Source organism: Gallinula chloropus (assembly GCF_964237585.1).
Source record: "Gallinula chloropus genome assembly, chromosome: 1".
Lineage (NCBI taxonomy): Eukaryota > Metazoa > Chordata > Aves > Gruiformes > Rallidae > Gallinula > Gallinula chloropus.
In genome coordinates this window covers 206,763-234,096 of record NC_140085.1, presented here as the reverse complement: position 1 = coordinate 234,096, position 27,334 = coordinate 206,763, and the positions used below count along the sequence as shown (strand labels likewise).

Here is a 27,334-nt window from a genome sequence, read left to right as displayed (position 1 = left end):
CTGGGTAATGATACATCACTCATTCATGACAGGCTGGAGAGGTGGCCCCGGGTGAACCTGATGAGGTTCAACACTGTGAGGTGTGAGGGGTTGCACTTGGGCTGGAGGAATCCCAGCCATTGATCCAGGCTGGGAGAAGAGCTGCTGGGGAGCAGCCCTGTGAGAAGGACCTGGGGGTTCTGGTGGGGGAGAAACTCCCCCTGAGCCAGCAGAGGCTCCTGCAGCTGGGAAGGGCGATGGGATCCTGGGCTCCATCAGCAGAGGGGTGATCTTTAAAGGTCTTTTCCAACCCTGTGACTCTGTGATGTGATTCTCTGATCTGTGACAAGATTGGTGGGTGGGTGAGCGGCTCCTCTGCGCACTGAGCGCTGCCTCTGAGCGCTGTGAAACGCAGGGAGGTGCTGGGAGGGCACCCACAACACCCCAGTTCTTTAACAGGACTCAGCTCCCAGCTGCCCTCTAGCAAAGCAACACACCCCATCTGCCTTTCCTTCCAGAGAGACAGTCCCAGTATGGGCTGCATCACCAGTACCCGCTCCGTTAGGGAGCGGCTCCCCGAAGCCCCACTTACGCTGTCGTCATCAGCATCGATGTTGAAGTTGATCTCTGCGATCCTGTCAAAGGGAGCACTGGGAAAGGAAGGGACAGAGGAGTCAGGGAGGGTGTGGAGGACCCAGGCACCCCCAGCCCAGCCCTGCGGACAGCTCAGCACACCCCATGGCTCCATGCGTGTGTTCCCCCGTGCAGGAACATCCTCTCCCTGGGACGGAAGATTATTGGGGTTTTTTGGAACATTAAACCCCCAAACATGCAGGATTTCCATTCCTTGGTCTGACTCAACCCCTGAGTGAACAGCCTTTGTCACTGTCTCATTGACAGGGTACTTTGATGGCACTGACAGTGACCCCTGGCTGTGATTGTGGGGCTCTCATGGTACCTATCATCAAGGCTGTCTTATTTTCTTCACCATCTCTCTCCAGCTGAACCAAATCCTAGGGAAAACCCCAGCTCATAATCCACTGAGAAGAGGAGGAGCTGCACCCCACTGCTCTGGGATCACAGCCTGACACCCACCCAAGAATTCCACTGGAGAGGAGGCCCAGAGGTGGGACTGACTCCCCCCAGGGTGGGCACATGATGCTGATGGGGTGGCACCCGCCTGGTTTAAGGGACTCACATTCACTTCAGGGACACTCAGTGTGGCTCAGGAACCCCACAGCGGCCCTGGGACACTCTGACTCTGCTGCCAAAACCACTAAAGAACCCAAATTGTGATGAGGATGGGAGTGTCTGTGTTGGGAGGACAGCAGAGGGTGCTGCTGGGCACAGCAGCCGGGTCTGGCCGGGTCTGTGGTTCGTAGGGACCACGGCCACACCGAGCAGCAGGACACCAAACCGTGACTGATGCTCCTAAAGCACTCAGACTCCTGTCCCCAGGTCCCAGCAGCTGGAGAACAGATGGCAGGGAGCAGCGTCCCCTGACTATCCAAACTGGAACAGGTCTGTAGCACAGTGTCCTTTGGGAATACCAAGTGCAGAGAAGCCTGGAGTGAATGTGCTGCCTGCTCCACAGAGCCAGCGTGGCCAGGAGGGCTGGGGAGGGGATTGTGCCCCTGGGCTGGGCACTGGGGAGGCTGCAGCTGGAGTGCTGGGTCCAGTTCTGGGCTCCTCAGCACCAGAAGGACATGGGGGTCCTGGAGCGAGTGCAGAGAAGGGCAGCCAGGCTGGGGAAGGGGCTGGAGAGCAGCAAAGCTTCCCAGGAGCGGCTGAGGGAGCTGGGGGTGCTGAGCCTGGGCAAGAGGAGGCTGAGGGGAGCCCTTCTCCCCCCTGCCCTGCCCTGCCCTGCCCTGCCCTGGCAGGAGGGTGTAGAGAGGTGGGCGATGGTCTCTGCAGCCAGGGGCCAGGAGCTGGGCCGAGGGGCAATGGGCTCAAGCTGCCCCAGGGCAGGGTCAGCTCAGCTGGGAGGGCAAAGTTCTTCCCTGGCAGAGTTGTGGGGCTGTGGCACAGGCTGCCCAGGGAGGGGCTGAGTCCCCAGCCCTGGGGGTGTTGAACAGAGGGGAGATGAGGTGCTCAGGGAGCTGGTTTAGCTCAGGATGGGAACAGTTGGACTCCAGGGGCTCCCAGGGCTTTTCCAGCCTGGGGACTCTGGGGTTCTGTGTTTCAGTCACAGATCCTGTCTGGTTTCACACCCAAGATGGACCATATGACCTTCAGCAGCTCCCACATCAGTGACCTCTTTGCCCCACCTACACACTCAGAAGCTCAGTATTTGCTGCTGAAGTGCTTTGGGTTTTGGTTCTGAGGTGCAGAACGAGCTGATCCCTGTTCAGCTGAACTCCCCTTCCAGCCTGGAACGTTCTGGCCACCAACATTACCCTACCCTGTGGTTCTGTGGTGAGAGTTCTGGACAACTGCAATGCTCAGGAAATAAAAGGATGGGAAAGGTCTCCAAACACCTCCCTGCATGTCAGGTTCAGCTCCCAGCTCTGGCAGCAGCTCCCTGGAGCTCCCATGGCCCTGAGGATCTTGTGGCTCTACTCTGACTCACTCTTGAAAGCAACTCTGTCACAGCCACACCATTTCCACATCATCAGGTCACGTAAGGTGTGTCACAGACCCCTGAGGCTGCTAAAAACAGGGCAGAAGACTCCTCAGTAAATCAGAGGTGGAGCCACCAAAGAGCCAGAGCAGTGTGACGTGTCCTGAGCTTTCCAGCCCAAAGCTCCCAGTTCCTGCTGGGATTCCAGGACACTGGGGTCCCACAGCTCTTGGCTGAGCAGACCCCAGTGGGGATGGCAGGTGCTGTGGGTACAGCCTCGCTCCCTCCCTGCCCCCTGTGTGCCTGAGCAGCCCTTTGGTCCAGACAAATGGTGCCCCACAATGAAAGCAACTGGAAACACTGGAATCCTCCTGGGAACTCACCCACCATGGGGGTGTAGTAAAGGTTACAACCTCTGACACCCCACAGACAGGCAGGATAACCATGACCCCTGTCACGTCCTCAGCTGCCCCTTGTCAGGAGAGAGGATGAGCTGTGCTTCCTGGTTCCAGCTCAGACTCCCAGCCCCGAGCTCAGCAGGGTGTGTAGCAGTCACTGCACCTCCACCTACTGCCTCAGGACTGCCACCAGCTCCTGCCCCACCTCCTCTCCTCCTTCAGCAGAGGGAACACAGCTCAGTGTCCCCACACTCCATGAGAACACTGCTCCTCCTACTCCCAGTTTCCATCAGGCCTTCACACCCCTGGAGAGGAGCTGTACAGCTGCCCAGAGCTCTAATGCTTTCCTTGCCCATCTCCAGTTCCAGGTTATGGCTGGATAGTAACTGTTGTGTTTAAAATGATTCTCTGTGAAATGAAGCAGCACTTTCTGGGCTCTACAACTGCCTCTGGAGATGGGCTCCTGTAGAAAAAGCTCAGCTGCTCTCCAAGCCATGGCTCAGAGCCATGGATTGAACCCAAGGGGCTATACCACGAGGTCCACCTCAAAACCTGGACCAGAAGAGGAAAGATGAGATGCAAGGAGACTTACACACAAACCTCTGGGTGTCTGAGAGACTTACTTGATGTTATCATCCTGGTCTGCAAACTCCTCATCGTTGAAGCCGAACTGATCCACGAAGTTGGCTGTCATCTGCTGGATCTGGTACTCAGAGAAGGCCTGAGCAAAGGAAGCACAGAAGAGCTGTCACTGAGCTGCCCTGAGAGTAGATTCAGCCAGCTGAAAACCTACTCCAGATCCCTTCTCAAAGCAGGACCCTCCAGACCCCTGCACGTCCTGGACAGAAGCTTCTCTGAGAAGCATCTTCACTTCTTCAGAAGAAAGAGAGTCAGGGATCTTTCCTGGGCAGCCACTTCTGGGCTTCTGGACTCCATCACACACTGTACCAGGTTTAGTCTGTTCTGCCCTAATGAAATAGGGATTCTACCTTCCTGCAACTCCAACCCACCATGGACAGAATCACCAGGTTGGAAAAGACCTTGAAGATCATCACGTCCAACCAACCCCATCCTGAGCTAAACCAGCTCCCTGAGCACCTCATCTCCCCTCTGTTCAACACCCCCAGGGCTGGGGACTCAGCCCCCTCCCTGGGCAGCCTGTGCCACAGCCCCACAACTCTGCCAGGGAAGAACTTTGCCCTCCCAGCTGAGCTGACCCTGCCCTGGGGCAGCTTGAGCCCATTGCCCCTCGGCCCAGCTCCTGGCCCCTGGCTGCAGAGACCATCGCCCACCTCTCTACAACCTCCCTTCAGGTGGTTGTAGGTGGTGAGTTTAGGAATGACCTCCAGGCCCTCATGATGTGTATTGCTCTGCTGGAGGGCTCCAGGTACATGGGAGCTGCTCCAGAGTGATTCTGTGAAACTCAAATTAACCTTTAATTACCTCCACTTATTCCCAAGCTGAGGCTTCTTACTGCTCTTAACTGCTCACTGCTCTGTACTGCTGACGTTGTAGTGTGGTGCTGTCAGGTTTTAGTACAGGCCTGTGCAGCCTGAGAGGGAGGAGAAGGCCTCTCCCAGCTCCTGGCCTGCAGCAGGTGGGCCATGAACACCCCCTGGCTGGGAAACACAGCCACGTGCTGTGGGTGGGCTGCAGGACCAGGGGCAGCCAAGCCCCCAGCAAGGAGAGGGGCAGGGAAAGAGGATCCCACAGGAGTGGGACACACTGTGTAGCTGGGGCTTGCAGGCAGCCTGAGCCAAATCTATTCCCAGCTGGAATCTAGACCAGTGAGATAAGGATACTGGAAAAGTAACTATACTGGGAAAGTAACACTGGGAAAGGAGAAGAGAGCTGAACACGCCGTGAGTGCAACTCAGGAAGCTGCTCTGCACCAGGGTGGATTGAGGGCAGACTGGAGAAGAAGGCTTCCCAGGAGCAGTGAAGGGCAGTCTGTCTGTCTGTCTGTCTGTCTGTCTGTCTGTCCACTCACCTGCTGCAGGGACAGCTCGTTGGGAAAGGCGCTCTCGATGTCTTCGTCCTCACTGGAGGAGTGCAGGTGGTGGGTGCTCACCTGGAAAAAGGACAAGGCCCATCAGCACACAGAGAGCTCAGGAAGCTCCACCAGTCCAGTGAGGGCTCTGAAGGGCATGAAGGGCCTGGAGAAGGACCTGGGGGTGCTGGTGGGTGACAGGGTGGCCATGAGCCAGCAGAGTGTCCTGGGGCTGAGAGAGCCAAGGGGATCCTGGGGGCATCAGGAGGAGTGTGGGCAGCAGGTGACAGGAGGGGATCCTCCCCCTCTGCTCTGCCCTGCTCAGGCCCCACTGGAGTGTTGTGTCCAGGTCTGGGCTCCCTGGGATCAACCAGCCAGGGATCTCCTGGAGAGAGTCCAGAGGAGGGACAGGGATGCTGAAGGGGCTGGAGCATCTCCCCTGGGAGGAAAGGCTGAGGGAGCTGGGGCTGTTCAGCCTGCAGAGAAGAGCCTGAGAGGGGATCTGATCACTGGGGAGCCTGAGAGCTGAAGGGTGGGACCCAGGGGCCATGGGCAGCCTCTGCTCAGTGTCTGTGGGGACAGGACAAGGGGCGATGGGCTCAGGCTGGAGCCCAGGGAGTTCCCCCCAATGTGGGGAAGAACTTCTTCCCAGTGAGGGTGAGGGAGCCCTGGGACAGGCTGCCCAGGGGGTGTGGAGTCTCCTTCTCTGGAGAGATCCCAGCCCCTGTCCTAGGGACCCTGCTTGGGCAGGGGGTGGGACCCCATGGGCTCTGGGGGGCCCTTCCCACCCCTACAGCTCTGTGACTCTGGGCTACTTCGATTCCCCTCACGATGGAGGCTCCACTCTGCAGGAAGGATGAACCCAGGTGAGCTGCCTGGACACACACACAGCTCCCAGCAGCCCAGCCTGCCCCAGGCCAAGGCTGCCCAGCCCCTGGCTGACCCCCCCTTGCTCCTCATGCCCCCTGCGCCCCGACACCACGGCTGAGGGACACTGCAGCTGTGTTGTCAGGAGCTGCAGGGCCCTGGGAGGACGAAGCCCTGGGCCAGGTCCTGCTCATCACATCCTCCCCCAGGTTCAGCTCTGGCTAAGCTCTGGCTTTCAGGACACACAGGATCATCCAACCATCGAACACGTCAGGTGTGAAGGGACCTTCAACGTCACCCTGTCCCACCCTGCAGTGAGCAGGGACACCTGGAACCAGAGCAGGGTGCTCAGAGCCCCATCCACCCTGACCTTGGATGTCTCCAGGGATGGGGCCTCCCCCACCTCTCTGGGCACCCTGGGGCAGGTTCTCACCCTCCTCAAAGGGAAGAACTTCTTCCTCAGGTCCCATCTAACCCTGTCCTGCTCCAGTTTAACCCATCACCCCTCATCCTATCATGGAACAGGGCTTCTGCAGACACTCTGCCTACACCACCAGCAGCAGAACAAACCCAGCAGCATCACTTGCTTAGTCCAAGAGAGCCCAGAAGGCTGGGGGAGGAGTATCCAAAGGCAGCAGAGTCCTCACCAAATCCACCGTGTTCCTCCGGTTCGTTTCCGTCAGCGTCTCTTCCACGAAGCTCTCCCACCTCCCCCTGCAGTCCTCAGGCAGCTCTGCAGTGCAAACATCACCCCACGGTCAGCAGGCCCCTGGCTGCCTCAGGGTCTGAGCAGACACCCCCCACCCTGGCCCAGGAGCCTGGGTGTTACGTGGGTGCCCCACACAGCCAATGACTTTGTGCTCCTGAGGCTCTGAAAATGGGGAATTCTGCTGGAAAAGGAGCAGTTTGTGTTATGCCCAGTAAGATGTTACTGGTGTGGGCAGGCTGAGCTCACCCATGGAAGCAGAGAGGGTCAAACCCCCAGAACTCCTACAGCTGCTTCGTTCTCCCTTCTCTTGCATGGTGACTGGGGTGGGTTGATCCTGGCCAGCACCAGGCCAGCACTGGGCAAGCACTGGGCAAGCACTGGGCCAGCATCCAGCCAGCACCCAGCCAGCACTGGGCCAGTACCTGACCAGAACCCAGCCAGCACCCAGCCAGCACCACGCCAGAACCCGACCAGCCCTCAGGACAAGGGGGACACAGAGCTGTGGGATTCAGTCCCAAGGAGCCCCAGGGATGAGGGGAGGGCTGGAGCCCCTCTGCTCTGGAGCCAGGCTGGGAGAGCTGGGCTGGCTCAGCCCAGAGAAGAGAGGAGAAGGCTGCTGCTGGGGAGAGCCCTGAGCCCCTTCCCGGCCCTCGAGGGGCTCTAGGAGAGCTGGGGAGGGGCTGGTGCCCAGGGCAGGGAGGGCCAGGCCCAGGGGAACGGCCTCCAGCTGCAGGAGGGGGATGGAGAGGGGCTGGGGGGCTGGAACCCTTCCTGGGGAGGGGGGAGGCCCTGGCACAGGGTGCCCAGAGGAGCTGGGGCTGCCCCGGGACCCCTGGCAGGGCTCAGGGCCAGGTTGGATGGGGCTGGGGGCACCCTGGGCTGGGGGGGTGTCCCTGCTCATGGCAGGGTGGCACTGGGGGGCCTCTGGGGTCCTTCCCACCCACACTGGCTGGGGGTTGTGTGGACCACAGTCCCTCTGCAGGGGGTCTCTGGCCCCATCCCCTCAGGTGCCATCAGAGGCTGCAGAGGCACCGAGTGCCCCATCCCAAGGGAAGGTCCAAGTGTGACACCCAGCAGCCCTGAGCTGGTGGTGGGTGTCCCTGCCCGTGGCAGGGGGGCACTAGGGGGGTTGGGGTCCCTGCCCACCCACACCAGCCAAGTCTCCCAGCAAGGAAATACAGACTCAATGCTCATCCCCAGCCCAGGGGGCTGTGAAGAAGCACCCTGACCCCAGGCACCCATCTGGCTGAACAGCAGAGACCCTTGGGGCAGAAAGGCCTCAACGACCCCACTCCAGACACACCAGTGTCACCGTGTGACAGCGAAGAGCCACCAGATGAACCCACTGTGGGGCTGGCTGGGGCTTTGGGGCTTCTGGGATAGTGTGATATTTAACTGGGAAAATCCTTTTCAGTGCAGATGGGACCCTCCTGAGACACACCTGAGAGGAGCCTCCCAAAAGGGCTGTTTAGCCAGGGAGAAGCCCCAGCCAGGGGCTGGGGAGGGCCACACGTACCTTTAATGAACTCACTGATCTGGGTCTGCATGGGGCCCTTCTCCATGTTCTGCACCACGGCGTTGGCGATGCGGGTCAGGTGGCCCATATTCCCCCTCCTCATTCCTCCTTCTGCCCTGGAAAGGGAAAAGAGCTGGTAGCAACAGAGCTGGGGAGGGACAGCCCCTGGCTGCTGGTCCCACCCCAGCCACGCTGCGCTCCCTGCTGCTCTGAGAGCCTGAGGGAGGCAGGGCTGAGCCCTGGGTCTGCACCGCAGCATCCTGCCCACGCTGCAGCAGAGCATCCTCAGGATGGCATCAGGATGTTACCCCACTCATATGAAGGGCTTTCCCAGGGAAACAAACCTTCCTGAAGTTCTCTGAGGTACTGAGAGGGAAGAGTCTGAACGGATGAGGTACAATTTAACCCGGTTACGGTGTGAAAGTCACCTGGGGGCACTGAAACACCCACACCAGGATGAGGAACCTGCCTGTAACTTCCACTCAGGAGAAGTCTCAGCAGTAAGAGGTCCACCCCTACCAAAAGCCTCAGAGCTTTCCTCACAACTGAGGTATTTAGAAGGTGCACCAAGAGAGCAGAAGACACTGATCCCCAAGCATTAGATTCCCCCTCCCCAAAGAGGGACGGAGCCAACACCCAGTCCAAGCCCTCCCCAAGCTGCTCCTCTGAGTCCTCACTGCCTCTCCTGCACCAGCTGGCAAAGCAGCAACCTGGGACTCAGGGGATGCAGAGCCTGGAATACTTCTGCTTCCCATCATATCCAAGGACTGATGGGATCTGGGGAGGGAAACACAACCCCCTGCAGATTTGGGGGTAGGAGTTTGGCAGCATCACACTTAGATACAGCACCTCTGCCTTGAAAAGCCTGGGCTAAGCTCTCCTGTACAAGGCCATTCTTCACTGCTGATGCTGAATAGGATCCCACATCCTGAACTGCAATTCAGGAATTCCTCCCACTGGCTGCAGCACAAGGAGCCACCAGGAATGGAACTGGTGGGTCAGAATCAAACCAGTTGGGAGGAATCCCAGAGTGCCCAGGCTGGAAAAGCCCTGGGAGCCCCTGGAGTCCACCCGTCCCTGTGCTGTGCTGCCCCAGCTCCCTGAGCACCTCATCTCCCCTCTGTTCAACACCCCCAGGGCTGGGGACTCAGCCCCCTCCCTGGGCAGCCTGTGCCACAGCCCCACAACTCTGCCAGGGAAGATTTTTTCTAATATCTAATCTGACCCTGGTTGCTCAGGGCCCTGCAGAGACCTGTGCTCTGGAGGATGAAACCCCATCACACATGGAGTGAAGGGACCCAGCACTCTCTGGATGCTCTCCAGAAGACTGGACATTTTCCAGCAAGCTCACAGAGCTCAGCTTTCCCAAAACCTAAAGCCTACACTGGTAAATCAGTGTATGGCAATGGTGTATTCATCACAGAACCACAGAATCCCAGCCTGGGCTGGGCTGGGAGGGACCCCAAGGGTCCCAGAGCTCCAACCCCCTGCCACAGGCAGGGACACCAACCTCCAGGCCTGGAGCTACACAAGGGTGCCCAGGGCCCCAGCCAACCTGGCCTTGGACACCCCCAGGGACGGGGCACCCACCCCCTCTCTGGGCAGCCCCTTCCAGCCCCTCACCACTCTCTCTGCACAGAACTTCCCCCCAGTCTCTCCTCTGCCCCTTCCCTCCTCCAGCTTCACTCCAGCCCCTTGTCCTGCCAGTCTCTGCCCTTGAACAAGCCCATTCCCCTCCTGTTCCTGGGGTCCCTTCAGGGACGGGGAGGCTGCAGTGAGGTCCCCCCACAGCCTTCTCTTCTCCAGGCTGACCCAGCCCAGCTCCCTCAGCCTCTCTCCATGGGGAGCTGCTCCAGCCCCCTGAGCATCCCCGGGGCTCCTCTGACCCCTCTCCACCAGCCCCACATCTTCTGGAGCTGAGCTGTCCTGACTCCCTGCTGGGATGTACCTGGTTCCCACACTCTGGAATGCTTTTCACCCACCACCTCCCTCCCTTCACACAGCTACAGCAGCAAACCAAGGGATCTCAGTAACCTCCATCCTCTGAACTCATCTTGGGGACCAGACTTAATTTCTTTTAACTTAACAGGTCTGAGCTCCAGCTCCTGTCTAATTTAATTAGGGAAACCATGGATAATTGTCACCTACAGAGCTCTGGGCAATGGAACGATCAAAGTTTGGTATGAGCTGCCCAAGGGGTTGCAAGAGGGGAAAACCCAACCCCAAAACCCCCACCAAAGCCAAACCAGTTCCAACAACCAAACCCAACCCCAGCAAAGCCAAACCAGTTCCAACAACCAAACCCAACCCCAGCAAAGCCAAACCAGCCCCAACAACCAAACCCAACCCCAGCAAAGCCAAACCAGCCCCAACAACCAAACCCAAACCCAACCCATCAATTGTGGCCTGAGAATGAGCCTAAAATAATGTCAGTGGGACTACTCAGCACTTGGAAGCCACAAGGAGCTCAAAATAGTGTGGGAGGAGAAAACCACTGGGATGGACAAAGGAACAGAAGCCTAGATGGGATTTCCACTTCAGTGTGTTTTAAGGGGGGGCAGTAAATATTTAGGTCCTGTTGCCATCAGCATGAAATCCAAGGGGTTTATGAAGTTAGAACATGAAATATGGGGCAAATCTGGGCAAAAGAGGTGTCTGCCTCAGCTTCCACGGCTGCTCAGCCCAGGGAGAATGGAATTCTATTTTAAAAGATAATGAAGAAGGAAGAAGTGTGTGTTCCCTGTAACTAATACACTGTGTAACTGCTGAGGAAGAGAGAAAAAAGAACCACAGACACAGCCTGGGAGAAGAGCTGCTGGGGAGCAGCCCTGCTGAGAAGGACCTGGGGGTTCTGGTGGGGGAGAAACTCCCCCTGAGCCAGCAGAGGCTCCTGCAGCTGGGAAGGGTGATGGGATCCTGGGCTCCATCAGCAGAGGGGGGGCAGCAGGGACAGGGAGGGGATTGTACCTCTCTGCTCTGCCCTCCCCAGCTGGAGTCCTGTGCCCAGAGCTGGGGCCCAACACAAGGAGGATGTGGGGCTGGTGGAGAGGGGACACCCCGTCCCTGGGGGTGTCCAAGGCCAGGTTGGCTGGGGCCCTGGGCACCCTTGTGTAGCTCCAGGCCTGGAGGTTGGTGTCCCTGCCTGTGGCAGGGGGCTGGAGCTCTGGGACCCTTGGGGTCCCTCCCAGCCCAGCCCAGTCTATGATTTGCACTGAAATGGGACAAGGATTTAAAGAACCAAGAAGGGGCTGTGCTTGGGGCCCCACACCTCTCTGGAGAACAGCTTTTTAACACACAGATAATCCCAACTCCAAAGCACAACCAGACCCAGTCTGTGCCAGACACAGGGAGCTGTGCATCCCCCCAGGAGCGTTCCAAGGGGACACTCTACATGGGCAGCGCAGCGCGAGGGCTTTTCCCTTACTGGATTTTGTCATTGGCTTCCCAGGCATCCAGTATCCTCTGCACCAGGCAGCATTTCTGGAACAGCTGGAGGGGAAAAGAGAGAGAGGAAAAACCTGTCAACATACAACCAAAGAACCAGGGAATCCCCTGGGCTGGAAGAGACCTTCGGGGTCCCCATCCCCATCCCCATCCCCATATCCCCATATCCCCATCCCCATCCTCATTCCCATCCCCATCCCCATATCCATATCCCCATCCCCATCCCCATCCTCATCCCCATCCTCATCCCCATCCCCATATCCCCATCCCCATATCCCCATCCCCATATCCCCATCCCCATATCCCCATCTCCCCATCCCCATCCCCATCCCCATCTCCCCATCCCCATCTCCCCATCGCCATCCCCATCTCCCCATCCCCATCTCCCCATCCCCATCTCCCCATCCCCATCTCCCCATCCTCATCCCCATCCCCATCTCCCCATCCCCATCTCCCCATCCCCATCTCCCCATCCCCATCCCTGGGGGTCTGACCCCTGCGGACAGGGGGCTGTGGGTGCAGTGGGCTCAGCAGGGCTGGATCCATGCTCAGGCTTGATGCCCTCAGGGGTCTTCCCCCACACCACAGAGTCTGAGTCCACCCCCCTGCCCCTCAGGGTGCCAGAGCCAGACTCACGTGAGTGACCATGAGGTTCTGGGCGCCGTTGCCCGGCGCCGCCGCGTTCTCCGTGGCCACGTTGCCGTTCAGCACCTCCTCTTTGCTTTCTAGGGCGTTAGTAGTAGATTTTCCCTCTTGCACAGAGTGTGAGAGGATAGCTGCTATGGACAGTTCCACTTGGAAATGCAAAAAGTTATTCCATGTGTATTTAAAAAATAAATCCTGGGAGGAAAAGGAGAAACAGAATCAATTCAACAGCCACAGCAACACATCACTCTGGGGTCATCATCCTGCCCCCAGCAACAAACCACAGCACAGCACTGCCCAGTTCACCACTGATCCCACTAGAACAAGTGCCCTTGCAGCATCCCTGTGCTGCTGTGCCCTGCTCCTGCCTGGAACACACAGCACAGACACCCCATAAAATCCTTGTCCTTTCTGTGGCTGCATTTACCCAAAGAAAAAATCAACTAAGTAATTACTAAGTGGAAAATTAGTTCTCTGAGTGACTGCCCTGGATACACCAGCTGCTTCCAGAACATCCCTCAGTGAGACTGGAAGAATCCCAGGATCCCCAGGCTGGAAAAGCCCTTTGAGTCCATGGAGTCCAACCATCCCTGCCACAGGCAGGGACACCAACCTCCAGGCCTGGAGCTACACAAGGGTGCCCAGGGCCCCAGCCAACCTGGCCTTGGACACCCCCAGGGACGGGGCACCCACCCCCTCTCTGGGCAGCCCCTTCCAGCCCCTCACCACTCTCTCTGCAAAGAACATCCCCCAGTCTCTCCTCTCCCCCTTCCCTCCTCCAGCTTCACTCCAGCCCCTTGTCCTGCCAGTCTCTGCCCTTGAACAAGCCCATTCCCCTCCTGTTCCTGGGGTCCCTTCAGGGACGGGGAGGCTGCAGTGAGGTCCCCCCACAGCCTTCTCTTCTCCAGGCTGACCCAGCCCAGCTCCCTCAGCCTCTCTCCATAGGTAGGGGAGCTGCTCCAGCCCCCTGAGCATCCCCGGGGCTCCTCTGACCCCTCTCCAACAGCCCCACATCTTCCTTGTGTTGGGCCCCAGCTCTGGCCACAGGACTCCAGCTGGGGAGGGCAGAGCAGAGAGGGACAATCCCCTCCCTGTCCCTGCTGCCCCCCCTCTGCTGCTGGAGCCCAGGATCCCATCGCCCTTCCCAGCTGCAGGAGCCTCTGCTGGCTCAGGGGGAGTTTCTCCCCCACCAGAACCCCCAGGTCCTTCTCAGCAGGGTTGTTCTCAAGTGAAAAATCAAGTGCTACTCACAAGTAATAAATCCATGGTACTGAGTCTGCATAGTTCCTGATTAATACTGGGAGTGTTGGTGTGGAGCAGAGCAGCGATGAGACGAGAGCCGTGCAGACGGGCGTTCCCCAGCGGCTCCTCCAGGACCCCGATTGTAGTCAGGATTGCTGATTTCTGTCAGGGAAGCAGAGGGTGAGTCCCTCAAAGAAAGGCTGGTGCTGCCCTGGCTGTGCACACATGGTGACATGACCACAGCCCTTTTAGATCATCAAGTCCAACCGTCCCTGTGCTGTGCTGCCCCAGCTCCCTGAGCACCTCATCTCCCCTCTGCTCAACACCCCCAGGGCTGGGGACTCAGCCCCTCCCTGGGCAGCCTGTGCCACAGCCCCACAACTCTGCCAGGGAAGAACTTTGCCCTCCCAGCTGAGCTGACCCTGCCCTGGGGCAGCTTGAGCCCATTGCCCCTCGGCCCAGCTCCTGGCCCCTGGCTGCAGAGACCATCGCCCACCTCTCTGCACCCTCCTGCCAGGGCAGGGCAGGGCAGGGCAGGGCAGGGGGGAGAAGGGCTCCCCTCAGCCTCCTCTTGCCCAGGCTCAGCACCCCCAGCTCCCTCAGCCGCTCCTGGGAAGCTTTGCTGCTCTCCAGCCCCTTCCCCAGCCTGGTTGCCCTTCTCTGCACTCGCTCCAGGACCCCCATGTCCTTCTGGTGCTGAGGAGCCCAGCACTGGACCCAGCACTCCAGCTGCAGCCTCCCCAGTGCCCAGCCCAGGGGCACAAACGTTTCGTGTCACCACGTAACACCATCGTTACATGGTGACATGGCACGAGTTGGCTTCACAAGCGTTCTCAGGAACCTCAACCATCTTCCCCCACGTAGGGACAGCCTTGTGTGACCCCCATGATACCTGTGCTTCCAGAAGTGAGGATTAAACTCCACACAGCCCCTAACTATGAGCTCCTCTCTCTCCACCCCCTCACCATGTTCCCACCAGCCGCTGGTCCCGCCGTACCTCTGCCTCTTGGCTTGACCCCAGGTCAGGAGCTCTCAAAACCACCCACTGCCTCGTCCCTCAGCACCCCAATCACAGACCCTACGTGGGAATCACAACCTCAACGTGTGAATTAAGACCTCTGCCTGTTCTGGCATGTGGAAACCACCCCGGATGGCTGTGAGCAAGGGAAGGGTGACCCCAGAACACACGTGCAGCACAGGGCTGAGCCGCTTTACCTTGGGAGGGCTGAGCAGCAGCTGGTGGAAGTCCTTTAGTCTGGGTTCGATGCCGTGTAAGATGCTGCTATTGACAGTGTAAGACCTTTCAAATCCCTGAGTGTATGAGTCCATCAGTCCTTCCACTCTGTGGGGAAGCAAAGCACAGCAGTTGGACACAGCCTTGGAACGGTGTTGGTCACGCTGTGCCTGGTGTTTCCTCTTGAGGAACAGCAGTGAGCACCAAAGGCAACCACCACCTCCAGCTCCTGGCTGTGTTCACTTAGCTACTCTGTGTCTACACCTCGTTTACACAGAGATAGTCCCATAACCCAACGTGTGAATGAGGTGAGCAGGCAGGCAGTGGAGCCACACACAGAGCTGAGAGGTTGCTGAAGCTTGTCCTGGTTCCTGGAACTTCCCAAGCGTTGGAAAAGTAAATGAGATCAGCACAAGGGAGAGACAAACCCGCCTCCCAAACCCTACAGCTTCCAGGGAGGGATGTATGGAACACCCCACAGGATGGACACCCTGAGGGATGTATGGAACACCCCAAGGATGAACACCCTGAGGGATGTACGGAAACACCCCGAGGGATGGACACCTTGAGGGATGTATGGAAACACCCCGAGGGATGGACACCCTGAGGGATGTATGGAACACCCCACGGGATGGACACCCTGAGGGATGTATGGAACACCCCACGGGATGGACACCCTGAGGGATGTATGGAAACACCCCGAGGGATGGACACCCTGAGGGATGTATGGAAACACCCTGAGGGATGGACACCCTGAGGGATGTATGGAACACCCCGAGGATGAACACCCTGAGGGATGTATGGAAACACCCCGAGGGATGGACACCCTGAGGGATGTATGGAAACACCCCGAGGGATGGACACCCTGAGAGATGTATGGAACACCCCACGGGATGGACACCCTGAGGGATGTATGGAAACACCCTGAGGGATGGACACCCTGAGGGATGTATGGAACACCCCATGGGATGGACACCCTGAGGGATATATGGAACACCCCGAGGGATGGACACCCTGAGGGATGTATGGAAACACCCCGAGGGATGGACACCCTGAGGGATGTATGGAACACCCCACGGGATGGACACCCTTAGGGATGTATGGAAACACCCCGAGGGATGGACACCCCGAGGGATGGACACCCTGAGGGATGTACAGAAACACCCCGAGGATGAACACCCTGAGGGATGTATGGAAACACCCCAAGGATGAACACCCTGAGGGATGTATGGAACACCCCACGGGATGGACACCCTGAGGGATGTATGGAAACACCCCGAGGGATGGACACCCTGAGGGATGTATGGAAACACCCCGAGGGATGGACACCCTGAGAGATGTATGGAACACCCCACGGGATGGACACCCTGAGGGATGTATGGAAACACCCTGAGGGATGGACACCCTGAGGGATGTATGGAACACCCCACGGGATGGACACCCTGAGGGATATATGGAACACCCCGAGGGATGGACACCCTGAGGGATGTATGGAAACACCCCGAGGGATGGACACCCTGAGGGATGTATGGAACACCCCACGGGATGGACACCCTTAGGGATGTATGGAAACACCCTGAGGGATGGACACCCCGAGGGATGGACACCCTGAGGGATGTACAGAAACACCCCGAGGATGAACACCCTGAGGGATGTATGGAAACACCCCAAGGATGAACACCCTGAGGGATGTATGGAACACCCCACGGGATGGACACCCTGAGGGATGTATGGAAACACCCCGAGGGATGGACACCCTGAGGGATGTATGGAACACCCCACGGGATGGACACCCTGAGGGATATATGGAACACCCCGAGGGATGGACACCCTGAGGGATGTATGGAAACACCCCGAGGGATGGACACCCTGAGGGATGTATGGAACACCCCACGGGATGGACACCCTTAGGGATGTATGGAAACACCCTGAGGGATGGACACCCCGAGGGATGTATGGAAACACCCTGAGGGATGGACACCCCGAGGGATGTAGGGAAACACCCTGAGGGATGTACAGAAACACCCCGAGGATGAACACCCTGAGGGATGTATGGAAACACCCCAAGGATGAACACCCTGAGGGATGTATGGAACACCCCACGGGATGGACACCCTGAGGGATGTATGGAAACACCCCGAGGGATGGACACCCTGAGGGATGTATGGAAACACCCTGAGGATGAACACTCCAAGGGATGAACACCCCGAGGGATGTATGGAAACACCCCACAGGATGAACACCCCAAGGGATGAAAGGAAACAGCCTGAGGGATGAACACCCTGAAGGATGAAAGGAAACACCCCGAGGGATGAACACCCCGAGGGATGAACACCCCAAGGGATGAACACCCCGAGGATGAACACCCCAGGCCAGCGTGGAGCTGTGCTCAGCACTGCACCTCACTCCCGTCAGCAGCGTAAAGCGCAACCGCTACCGGGGGCTCACACGGAGCAGGAGAGATGTGGGTAAGGAACCCTCACTCCAGCCAGGAGGGAAGGGCTGACTGGGAAGCTGGGAGCTGGGATGCCTGGAGCTGGGATGCCTGGAGCTGGGAAGCCCTGAGCTGGGAAGCCCGGAGCTGAGAAGCTGGGAGCTGGGATGCCTGGAGCTGGGATGCCTGGAGCTGGGAAGCCCTGAGCTGGGAAGCCCAGAGCTGGGAAGCCCGGAGCTGGGAAGCCCTGACCAGGGAAGCCCGGAGCTGGGAAGCCCTGAGCTGGGATGCCTGGAGCTGGGAAGCCCTGAGCAGGGAAGCCCGGAGCTGAGAAGCTGGGAGCTGGGATGCCTGGAGCTGGGATGCCTGGAGCTGGGAAGCCCTGAGCTGGGAAGCCCAGAGCTGGGAAGCCCGGAGCTGGGAAGCCCTGAGCAGGGAAGCCCGGAGCTGGGAAGCCCTGAGCTGGGATGCCTGGAGCTGGGAAGCCCTGAGCAGGGAAGCCCGGAGCTGGGAAGCCCTGAGCTGGGAAGCCTGGAGATGGGAAGCCCTGAGCAGGAAAGCCCTGAGCAGGGAAGCCCTGAGCAGGGAAGCCTGGAGCTGGGAAACCCTGAGCTGGGAAGCCCTGAGCTGAAGCCCGGAGATGGGAAGCCCTGAGCAGGGAAGCCCTGAGCAGGGAAGCCTGGAGCTGGGAAGCCTGGAGCAGGGAAGCCCTGAGCAGGGAAGCCCTGAGCAGGGAAGCCCTGAGCAGGGAAGCTCGGAGCTGGGAAGCCCGGATCTGGGAAGCCCGGAGCAGGGAAGCCCTGAGCTGGGAAGCCTGGAGCTGGGAAGCCCTGAGCAGGGAAGCTGGGAGCTGGGAAGCCCTGAGCTGGGAAGCCTGGAGCCTTCACCTCGGAGCTGTTTGGAGGCCGGGGCACAAGCCCAGCAGGATCAGGATCTGCACTTCCCAGCGCTGACTCTGCCATGACTCTCTGACTGCCACCCCTGTCCTTCTCCCAGTCCCTATCCCCACCTCTCCTCCCTCCCATCTTCTCCCTTCTGAGCTCTCCAGCGTCTGTCTGTCTGTCTGTCCCTGCCCTGAACTCCTTTCTGTCTCCATTAAGAGAAACAAAAGGCTGATGCAATCTGAACACTCAAGGTTGAGACTGCACAGCCACAGTGACACCATCACACACCATCACACACCATCAGACACCATCACACACCATCACACACCATCACACACCATCACACACCATCAAACACCATCACACACCATCACACACCATCAGACACCATCAGACACCATCACACACCATCAGACACCATCACACACCATCACACACCGTCAGACACCATCACACACCATCAAACACCATCAGACACCATCAGACACCATCACACACAGACACCATCAGACACCATCACACACCATCAGACACCATCACACACCATCACACACCATCAGACATCATCACACACCGTCAGACACCATCACACACCATCAAACACCATCACACACCATCAACCAACATCACACACCGTCAGACACCATCAGACACCATCACACACCGTCAGACACCATCACACACCGTCAGACACCATCACACACAGTCAGACACCATCACACACCACCACATACCATCAGACACCATCAGACACCATCAGACACCATCACACACAGACACCATCACACACCATCAGACACCATCACACACCATCAGACACCATCACACACAGACACCATCACACACAGTCAGACACCATCACACACCATCAGACACCATCACACACCATCAGACACCATCACACACCATCAAACACCATCACACACCATCAGACACCATCACACACAGTCAGACACTATCACACACCATCACACACCATCAGACACCATCAAACACCATCAAACACCATCACACACCATCAGACACCATCACACACCATCACACACCATCACACACAGTCAGACACCATCACACACCATCACACACCATCACACGTGCTGGTCCACTCCCCCCACTCCACCTTCTGCCACCATCTCCGATACCTGTGACAAGATTCCAGCAGCCAGAGCCCACACCCAGCACCAGCTGCCAACTGGTACCAGCTGCTGTGAGGTCCAGTGGCCCCATCACACCAACCAGACGGCTGTTCCCCCCCTCAGACCTGGGCAGCACTTTGCAATTGGCCAAAACCAGCCTTTTTTGCCTGAATAAAGCTGGAGGGGACCCCCGGAGCTGGCCCAGCACTAACTCACCCAGAGCGCCGCGTCTCCAGCAGGGTCAGAAGAACTTGGGTTCCATTCACTATGCAGTTCTCGGTCTGCTCCCCATCAAACATGTTCTTCAGGAGCTGCTCCACACATTCCTGCCTGTGAGCAACACACAGAGCAGCAGCATGAGGCTTAGAAGGGCTTGGGGAGTTGTTTTAAACACAAAATACCCAATTCTGGGGTTTCTGGGGAAAAAATCAGACTCACAGAATGTGTAAGGTGGGAAGAGACCTTTGGATCCCACCTGATCCCACCCTGCAGTGACAGGGACATCTTCACTGGAGCAGGTCCCTCAGAGCCCCATCCAGCCTGACCTTGGGTGTCTCCAGGGATGGGGCCTCCCCCACCTCTCTGGGCACCCAGTGACCCACCCCCCTCAGAGGGAAGAGCTTTCCCCTCATCCCCAACCTCAACCTCCCCTGTCCCAGTTTAACCCATCCCCCTGGTCCCATCGCTCCAGGCCCTGGGAACAGTTCTTCCCAGCTTCCTACAGGCACCTCTCAGGGACTGGAAGGGGCTGGGAGGTGCCCCCAGAGCCTTCTCTTCTCCAGGCTGGACCAGCCCAGCTCTCCCAGCAGAGCTGCTCCAGCCCTGGGATCATCTTTGTGGCTCCTCTGGACACACTCCAACAGCTCCATGTCCTCCTTGTGCTGAGGGCTCCAGAGCTGGACCCAGCACTGCAGGTGAGGTGTCCCCAGAGCAGAGCAGAGGGGACAATCCCCTCTCCATCTGCTGCCCACACTCCTGGGATGCAGCCCAGGATGGGGTTGCCCTTCTGGGCTGCAGATGCACCTTGGTGGCTCCTGTCCAGCTTCTCCCCCACGAGTCCCCCAAGTCCTTTCCCTCAGGGCTGCTCTCCAGCCCCTCACCTCCTGCCCTCCAGCCCAGGGGTAGGACCCTGCCCTTGGCTCTGCTGAACCTCCTGAGGTTCCCCTGGGCCCTTTCTCCTTCCTGCCCAGGCCCCTCTGGATGGCACATTGACCTCAGCACCCAGCTGGGTGCCACCAGCGACTGGCTGAGGGTGCAACTGGTCCCACTGCTGCTGTCACCAGTAAAGAGCCCAAACAGCCCCGGGCCCAGCACAGACCCCTGAGGGACCCACTTGTCACCGGGTCCATCTGACCTGGGGCCAGTGACCAGCACCTCTGGGTCAGTGACCAGCACCTCTGGGTCAGTGACCAGCACCTCTGGCTGGCCAGCTCCTCGTGCCCTGAGCAGCCCACCCACCCACCCATCTCTCTGCAGCCCAGAGAGCAGGGTGCTGTGGGGACCCTGCCTGAGGCCGTGCAGAGACCCAGGGGTGACATCCCGAGCTCTGCCCTTGTCCTGATGAGGTCACTGTGCTGCTGAGAGCCACCTGATCATTCAGGCAGGACTTGCCCCTGGTAAAGCCACACCAGCTGTCACCAACCACCTCCCTGTCCCCCATGTGCCTCAGCAGAGCTTCTAGGAGGATCTGTCCATGATTCCCAGGCACAGAGGGGAGGCTGACAGGGGGCAGTTCCAGGGTGCCCTTCCTGCCCTTGTGGGAAATGGCCCTGATGGTTCCTCTCTCCCTGTTCCCCTGAGCACCGTGACTTTCCAAGTACCATGGAGAGCGGCTTGGCAGCCACATCAGCCTGTTCCTTCAGGACTCTGGGCTGCATCTCACCAGGTCCCACAGACCTGTGCATGTTCAGGCTCCTCACGTGGTCACAAACCTTCTGCTCACTGACAGTGGGAGGGACTCTGTCTCCCCTGTCCCCACCTTGGGGGCTTCAACTCGAGAGCAGTGAGGAGAGAGGTCACCAGTGAAGACAGAGGTGAAAATGCTGTTGAGAACCTCAGCCCTTTCCTCACCTGCTGTCACTCTGTAACCTTCCTTTTCTGGTTCATGCACCTGTAGAAGCCCTTCCTGTTCTTCCTGGCATCCCTGGCCATGCTTAGCTCCAACCACGCCATGGCCTTCCCCACCTAAAGAAGTTCTGACCTAAAAAAGGCTGGTTTGGGTTTTTCTCTTCCTGTTGAGAAGGAATAAAGACTCTCCTCTCTGAATAAAGACTCTCCTCTCTGAATAAAGACTCTCCTCTCTGAATAAAGACTCTCCTCTCTGAATAAAGACTCTCCTCTCTGAATAAAGACTCTCCTCTCTGAATAAAGACTCTCCTCTCTGAACAAAGACTCTCCTCTCTGAATAAAGACTCTCCTCTCTGCAGCTGCAGAGGATGGGAACGGTTCTCCAGCAGGTTCTGAACTAAGGTGAGACCTGCTCATAAACACCCCAACTCCAACCCAGAACACCCTTCTCCTTCTTTACCAAGAGGATACACCTCCCATAAACTGGAGGAGAACCCCAGGGTAGTTGAAGTGAGTGGAGGCAACATGAAGCCATGAGCTCAGAGTTTAAAACCACCCACTGGAATCACAGAAGACGGGACAACGACTGGTGGGAGTTGACCCTGGTGTGCTGCTGGCAGGGCAAGGTCCTGGAAACAGGCCCAGGAGCAGGAGCTGGACACGATGTGACACTGGTGTCCCCATGAAACGTTTCCATCAGTCCCCCACTGCTCTGAGCCCCTGCAGTGAGTACGAAGCCTCCCACAGCGGAGGGAGGTGGGTGGAGGGATGTCCAAGCGCTGGAGACTGCTGCAGGCTCAGTGGGGGATGACACGGGTCCTTCCAGGGCTACAAACGGTTTGGGTGCTCCAACAAGGCCTTGGAGCTGAAGAGCAGCACGAAGGGAAGAGCCTACACAGTGAACAACTGGCAGGCAGAAGGGCCCAGGGCTGGGGCTGGAACCGTCGTCACTCATCCCCGGCTCCCCAGCGGCTGCACTCAGCTGCCTCCCCAGGCTGGGATGGTGGATGCTGGGGACTGTTCTCCAAACCCCAGTGCCCAGTAAGAGCCTTTCCTGACTTGACAAGCCTCATGTCCAGTAAATCCCAGAGTCACCAGGTTGGAAAAGCCCTCTGAGCCCCTGGAGTCCAACCGTCCCTGTGCTGTGCTGCCCCAGCTCCCTGAGCACCTCATCTCCCCTCTGTTCAACACCCCCAGGGCTGGGGACTCAGCCCCTCCCTGGGCAGCCTGTGCCACAGCCCCACAACTCTGGGTCCCCACACATGGAGAGTCAACGTCTGCACCCTCTATGTGACTCGGGCTCCAGGAGAGCTGGAGAGGGGCTGGTGCCCAGGGCAGGGAGGGCCAGGCCCAGGGGAACGGCCTCCAGCTGCAGGAGGGGGATGGAGAGGGGCTGGGGGACAGGAACCCTTCCTGGGGAGGGGGGAGGCCCTGGCACAGGGTGCCCAGAGGAGCTGGGGCTGCCCCGGGACCCCTGGCAGTGCTCAGGGCCGGGTTGGATGGGGCTGGGGGCACCCTGGGCTGGGGGGGTGTCCCTGCCCATGGCGGGCGAACACTGTGGGGGGGGGGGGGGGGCGGGTCTGGGGTCCTTCCCACCCACACCAGTTGGATGGTCTGTGGTGACAAACCCCTCCTGTTGTCACAGCAGTTTCTTCCCCCTTCTGATGAAGAGGAACCTGATGACCTGAAGTCCATCTGTAGGTCACAACGTGTCTACCAGCGGGGGATGACAACCAGTGTGTGTCTGAGTGTGACAGACACCGTCCCAGCTGGCATCCAGGAACAGCACCAACACAGGAATTTAGGGTCAGTCCTTGAGGGATTTCCCCATCCCCACCACATCTCCCTTCCTCCAGCACAAGCACCTTAACAGGCTGAACTGGTCCTGCCCTGTCCCGAATCCCGCTGGGAGCTCTGGGGATGCCCAGCCCTGACCTCCTGCCTCCACACAGGGCAGCAGAACCTCCCCAGGGAGGCTGACAAGTGATGCTACAATTTACAGGCAGCTTTATATGGCTGGTGCAGATGTCAAGAGCTAAACAAAGGCCTGTGGGTACTTACCACACAGCCTGGGCCTCCAGAGAGCTCCCAGTGAGTGGCAACACTGGGCACAGGGAGTTCGGCGACAGTCCCCTGGCAGGTACTTACGATTCCAGTGCTGTGAGAAGTGGATCAGGCTCAGGTATATCCTGGAGTTGATTGCTCTGGTCTCTGCTCAGCCTTATGATATCACACAGGGTCTGGGAAGCGTTGGATTGCCTCTGTGAACAGCGACATAGGGCACAGGTCAGGCCTAAGGCCTCGTCTGGGTGTGTCAACCCAACGCAGCGGGGAGTGTGAGGGGCTGAGTCCACCCCAAGCGTTCACAACAACGGGCTCTGGATGATTCATCTGACACACAGAACGCTGAGGGGGGTCAGGAGGAGCATTAACAGGCTTTAAACTCAAAGAGCAGCTCTCCCTGAGCTCCATCTGAAGAGGGTAAAGATACTGGAAGCGAGGATTCGGTTTGGATCCTGTCTGGAGTTGGGCTGTGAGCTCTGGGGATGCCCAGCCCCGACCTCCTGCCTCCACACAGGGCAGCACAACCCAGAAGTCCCCTTCAGAGGAGCCCCGGGGATGCTCAGGGGGCTGGAGCAGCTCCCCTACCTATGGAGAGAGGCTGAGGGAGCTGGGCTGGGTCAGCCTGGAGAAGAGAAGGCTGTGGGGGGACCTCACTGCAGCCTCCCCGTCCCTGAAGGGACCCCAGGAACAGGAGGGGAATGGGCTTGTTCAAGGGCAGAGACTGGCAGGACAAGGAGCTGGAGTGAAGCTGGAGGAGGGAAGGGGGAGAGGAGAGACTGGGGGGAAGTTCTGTGCAGAGAGAGTGGTGAGGGGCTGGAAGGGGCTGCCCAGAGAGGGGGTGGGTGCCCCGTCCCTGGGGGTGTCCAAGGCCAGGTTGGCTGGGGCCCTGGGCACCCTTGTGTAGCTCCAGGCCTGGAGGTTGGTGTCCCTGCCTGTGGCAGGGGGTTGGAGCTCTGGGACCCTTGGGGTCCCTCCCAGCCCAGCCCAGTCCTCTGGTGAGGAGCCCAGAACTGGACCCAGCACTCGAGGTGCAGCCTCACCAGTGCCCAGGCCAGGGGAGAGGATGGTCCACCCACACAAGCCATCTCCTTCCCAAGGCCCCTGGGTGTCACCCAACAGACCCAGAGCTGCTTCTGGACCGACAGGACCCGCGACCCCCCGAGAGGAGCCCGAGTCTGGCCACACTCACGTCCTCGTCCTGGCTCGAGTGGATGAGCTCCACCAGTCTCTGGATGATCTTCGCTTCGTTCAGCCACTGGAGGGAGAGGGAAAGGAGAAGAGAATCCTTGTTTGATGTCAGAATTCAAAGTGAGAGGGTCTGTGAGGTGCTGTGTGTGGGGAGGGACAGACAGACCTTCCCCTCTGCTTACAGGATTGTAGGGGTGGGAAGGGCCCCCCAGAGCCCATGGGGTCCCACCCCCTGCCCAAGCAGGGTCCCTAGGACAGGGGCTGGGATCTCTCCAGAGAAGGAGACTCCACACCCCCTGGGCAGCCTGTCCCAGGGCTCCCTCACCCTCACTGGGAAGAAGACTGGGGGGCTCTGGGGTCCTGCCCACCCACACCAGTCAGGGGTTCTATATGGACACAAGCATCAATCAACTGGGAGCTGTTTAACAGAAGATGACAGCACACAGGACACGGTGCAAGAAGCTAATTAGGAGCCCACAAACGAAGGGGTGCAGCTCTGAGCAGCTCAGAGGACAGATGGACAGGTGCACAGCATGACAGGTACCACACTGCTCCAGGGACCACGTTCCCCCCAGGTGCAGCAGGTAGGAGGGAGGAAGAGTGGCTTAAGCAGGAGTGAGAACTTGGGAAGCTCAGCCACCAGCTGCACCAGTTCCTGAGAAACCAGTAATGTGTTTCCTCCTGCTACGACTCCAAAGAGCCCAACCCCTGCCCGAGGTGCCCAGGGAAACACCACGACTGCTCCAGGACAATGGGCCACCCAGGTTCCTGCCAGCTCCTGCCTCACCAAGGGGTCTCTCCCCTGATGTGCTGGAAGGTGAGAGCAGCCCACGAAGCCTGACTCTTCTTCCTCATCCCCACCAAAAATCAAAATAGAAATAGAACTTTTCTGGAGATTCAGGTTTCCCAATATATTGCCAAAGCTGCTGGGAAGTGCCCTCTCTGCACATCCAATCCCAAATCTCAGGACTGCCCCTACCTCCTGGCTTTTGGACAAGTCCTTACACCATCCCATCTTTAAATGCTTGGGGACAACACTTGTTTGAAGACTAATTGGGGAAGAATTCCTCCAGGAGCACCCCCTGTGCCAGCTGGCTCTTCAGTTTGGGTTTGTTCTTCTGGCTGTGTGGAAGGAGGTGGAAGGAACCCAACAGGATGGGGTTAAATATACCCGATCCAGAGCTGCCCAGTTGCATGTGGGTCATCTGTGGAGGGTTCCTGGAGGGAAGCCACCTGTCCTGGGTGGAAGCCACCTGTCCTGGGTGGAAGCCACCTGTCCTGGGTGGAAGCCACCCACCCTGGATGGAAGCCACCTACCCTGGATGGAAGCCACCCATCCTGGATGGAAGCCACCCATCCAGGAGAAACACTAGGCAGTTAAAATGCCATTTTAACATCAGAAGAAAGAGTAACTGCTTTCATCTTGGCAGTGATGTTGTGTCACACTACTGTGCCATCTGTGTATCACAGCCCCAGTACCCTGATGGATCTCACCAGTGCTGGTGGAGAGGAGCAACCCCTGCCCTCACCCCTTGGGCCACCACGGGCTGGGGTGGGCTTGGGCCTTTCCTGCAAAGCTGGTTCCTCTCCTGGAGACTCCTCCACCACTGTTCTCCTCCATCAGACCCCCCTGAAGGCTTTCACCTCCCATCTTGCTACTTGATGTCAAAGCTGAAGAGCTCCTTTCACAGGCTGATGCCCAAACGGGCCCGTGAGGATGGACTTGCACCCACAGCTTCTGTGTGGGCACCACACTGCACCCAGGAAGGCTGAGAGGAGCCAGGGAGCAACAGGAATCATCCCTCCTGAGCCCCCCCAAAGACCATTCACTGCTCAGCTACGATGCTCTGGGCACACAAGATGTAGGGAGCAGAATCCTGCCAAATCCTGGTGTGGGCAGGGTGACTGGGGCGGTTTTCGGTGCGGCACGGCGCCCTCCTGCTGCACTGAGCGGGGACAGAAGGGAGGTTTTACCTCCAACCCTGAGCATCTGCCTGCTGAGGGGGCTGGGGAGGCTGAGACCACCCTGGGCTGGGAAGGGAGAAAAGCTCATCCTCCCTGTAAAGTAAACTCAGAGCCTGTCTTGTGCCTTCTCCTTCCCCCCACCATGTCGTAGGGAGGAAGGGGAAGGAGAAGGAATGAGACAGCACCCCCAAAAGGAGACAGCACCCCCAAAGGGAGACAGCACCCCTAAAATGAGACAGCATCCCCAAAATGAGACAGCACCCCAAAAGGAGACAGCACCCCTAAAATGAGACAGCACCCCCAAAATGAGACAGCACCCCAAAAGGAGACAGCACCCCCAAAGGAAACAGCATCCCCAAAAGGAGACAGCACCCCAAAAGGAGACAGCATCCCCAAAAGGAGACAACATCCCCAAAATGAGACAGCATCCCCAAAAGGAGACAGCACCCCCAAAAGGAGACAGCACCCCTAAAATGAGACAGCACCCCCAAAAGGAGACAGCACCCCCAAAAGGAGACAACATCCCCAAAATGAGACAGCACCCCCAAAAGGAGACAGCACCCCTAAAATGAGACAGCACCCCTAAAATGAGACAGCACCCCTAAAATGAGACAGCATCCCCAAAAGGAGACAGCACCCCTAAAATGAGACAGCACCCCTAAAATGAGACAGCATCCCCAAAACTCAGAGCAGAGCAAAGGCTTAAACGAATTCCTGTGCCAAGGGATCAGCCTGAGAGTCCAAACACCAGGAAGGGTCACACATCTCCTCTGCCAGAGCCCAAACCCAGCTGAAGAGCGGCTGTTACACCCTGAAAAGCCTCTGCTGCCTGTGACCAACCCAGACTCACTCTGCTGGGCAACCCACACACAGGCTGCAGCACCCAGAGGAACCAGCTCCAGCACCCAGACACAGTGTCCTCAGGAGAGGAGCTGCTCCAGTACCACCTGACCAAAGGAATCCCACCTCCTTAGGACACCCCCACCCCCCTGCTCCCAGCCCCAGCCAGCAC

The 27,334-nt window shown here is 58.5% G+C and overlaps 1 protein-coding gene across 2 annotated transcripts in view; it reads right to left on the bottom strand.

Moving 5' to 3' along the window:
* PPP6R2 (protein phosphatase 6 regulatory subunit 2) overlaps nucleotides 1-27,334 on the bottom strand; it is a 79,636-nt gene that overhangs the window by 14,248 nt on the left and 38,054 nt on the right. For both annotated transcript variants that reach the window (XM_084272722.1, XM_084272723.1), the window contains exons 6-17: nucleotides 24,359-24,424; nucleotides 23,254-23,366; nucleotides 19,255-19,368; nucleotides 14,566-14,692; nucleotides 13,360-13,512; nucleotides 12,100-12,303; nucleotides 11,444-11,508; nucleotides 8,020-8,135; nucleotides 6,442-6,527; nucleotides 4,928-5,008; nucleotides 3,561-3,658; nucleotides 572-629 (exon numbers count right to left, since the gene is read on the bottom strand). In XM_084272722.1, the coding sequence (XP_084128848.1) occupies nucleotides 572-629; nucleotides 3,561-3,658; nucleotides 4,928-5,008; nucleotides 6,442-6,527; nucleotides 8,020-8,135; nucleotides 11,444-11,508; nucleotides 12,100-12,303; nucleotides 13,360-13,512; nucleotides 14,566-14,692; nucleotides 19,255-19,368; nucleotides 23,254-23,366; nucleotides 24,359-24,424 (1,281 nt within the window). The remainder of the gene's footprint in view (nucleotides 1-571; nucleotides 630-3,560; nucleotides 3,659-4,927; nucleotides 5,009-6,441; nucleotides 6,528-8,019; nucleotides 8,136-11,443; nucleotides 11,509-12,099; nucleotides 12,304-13,359; nucleotides 13,513-14,565; nucleotides 14,693-19,254; nucleotides 19,369-23,253; nucleotides 23,367-24,358; nucleotides 24,425-27,334) is intronic.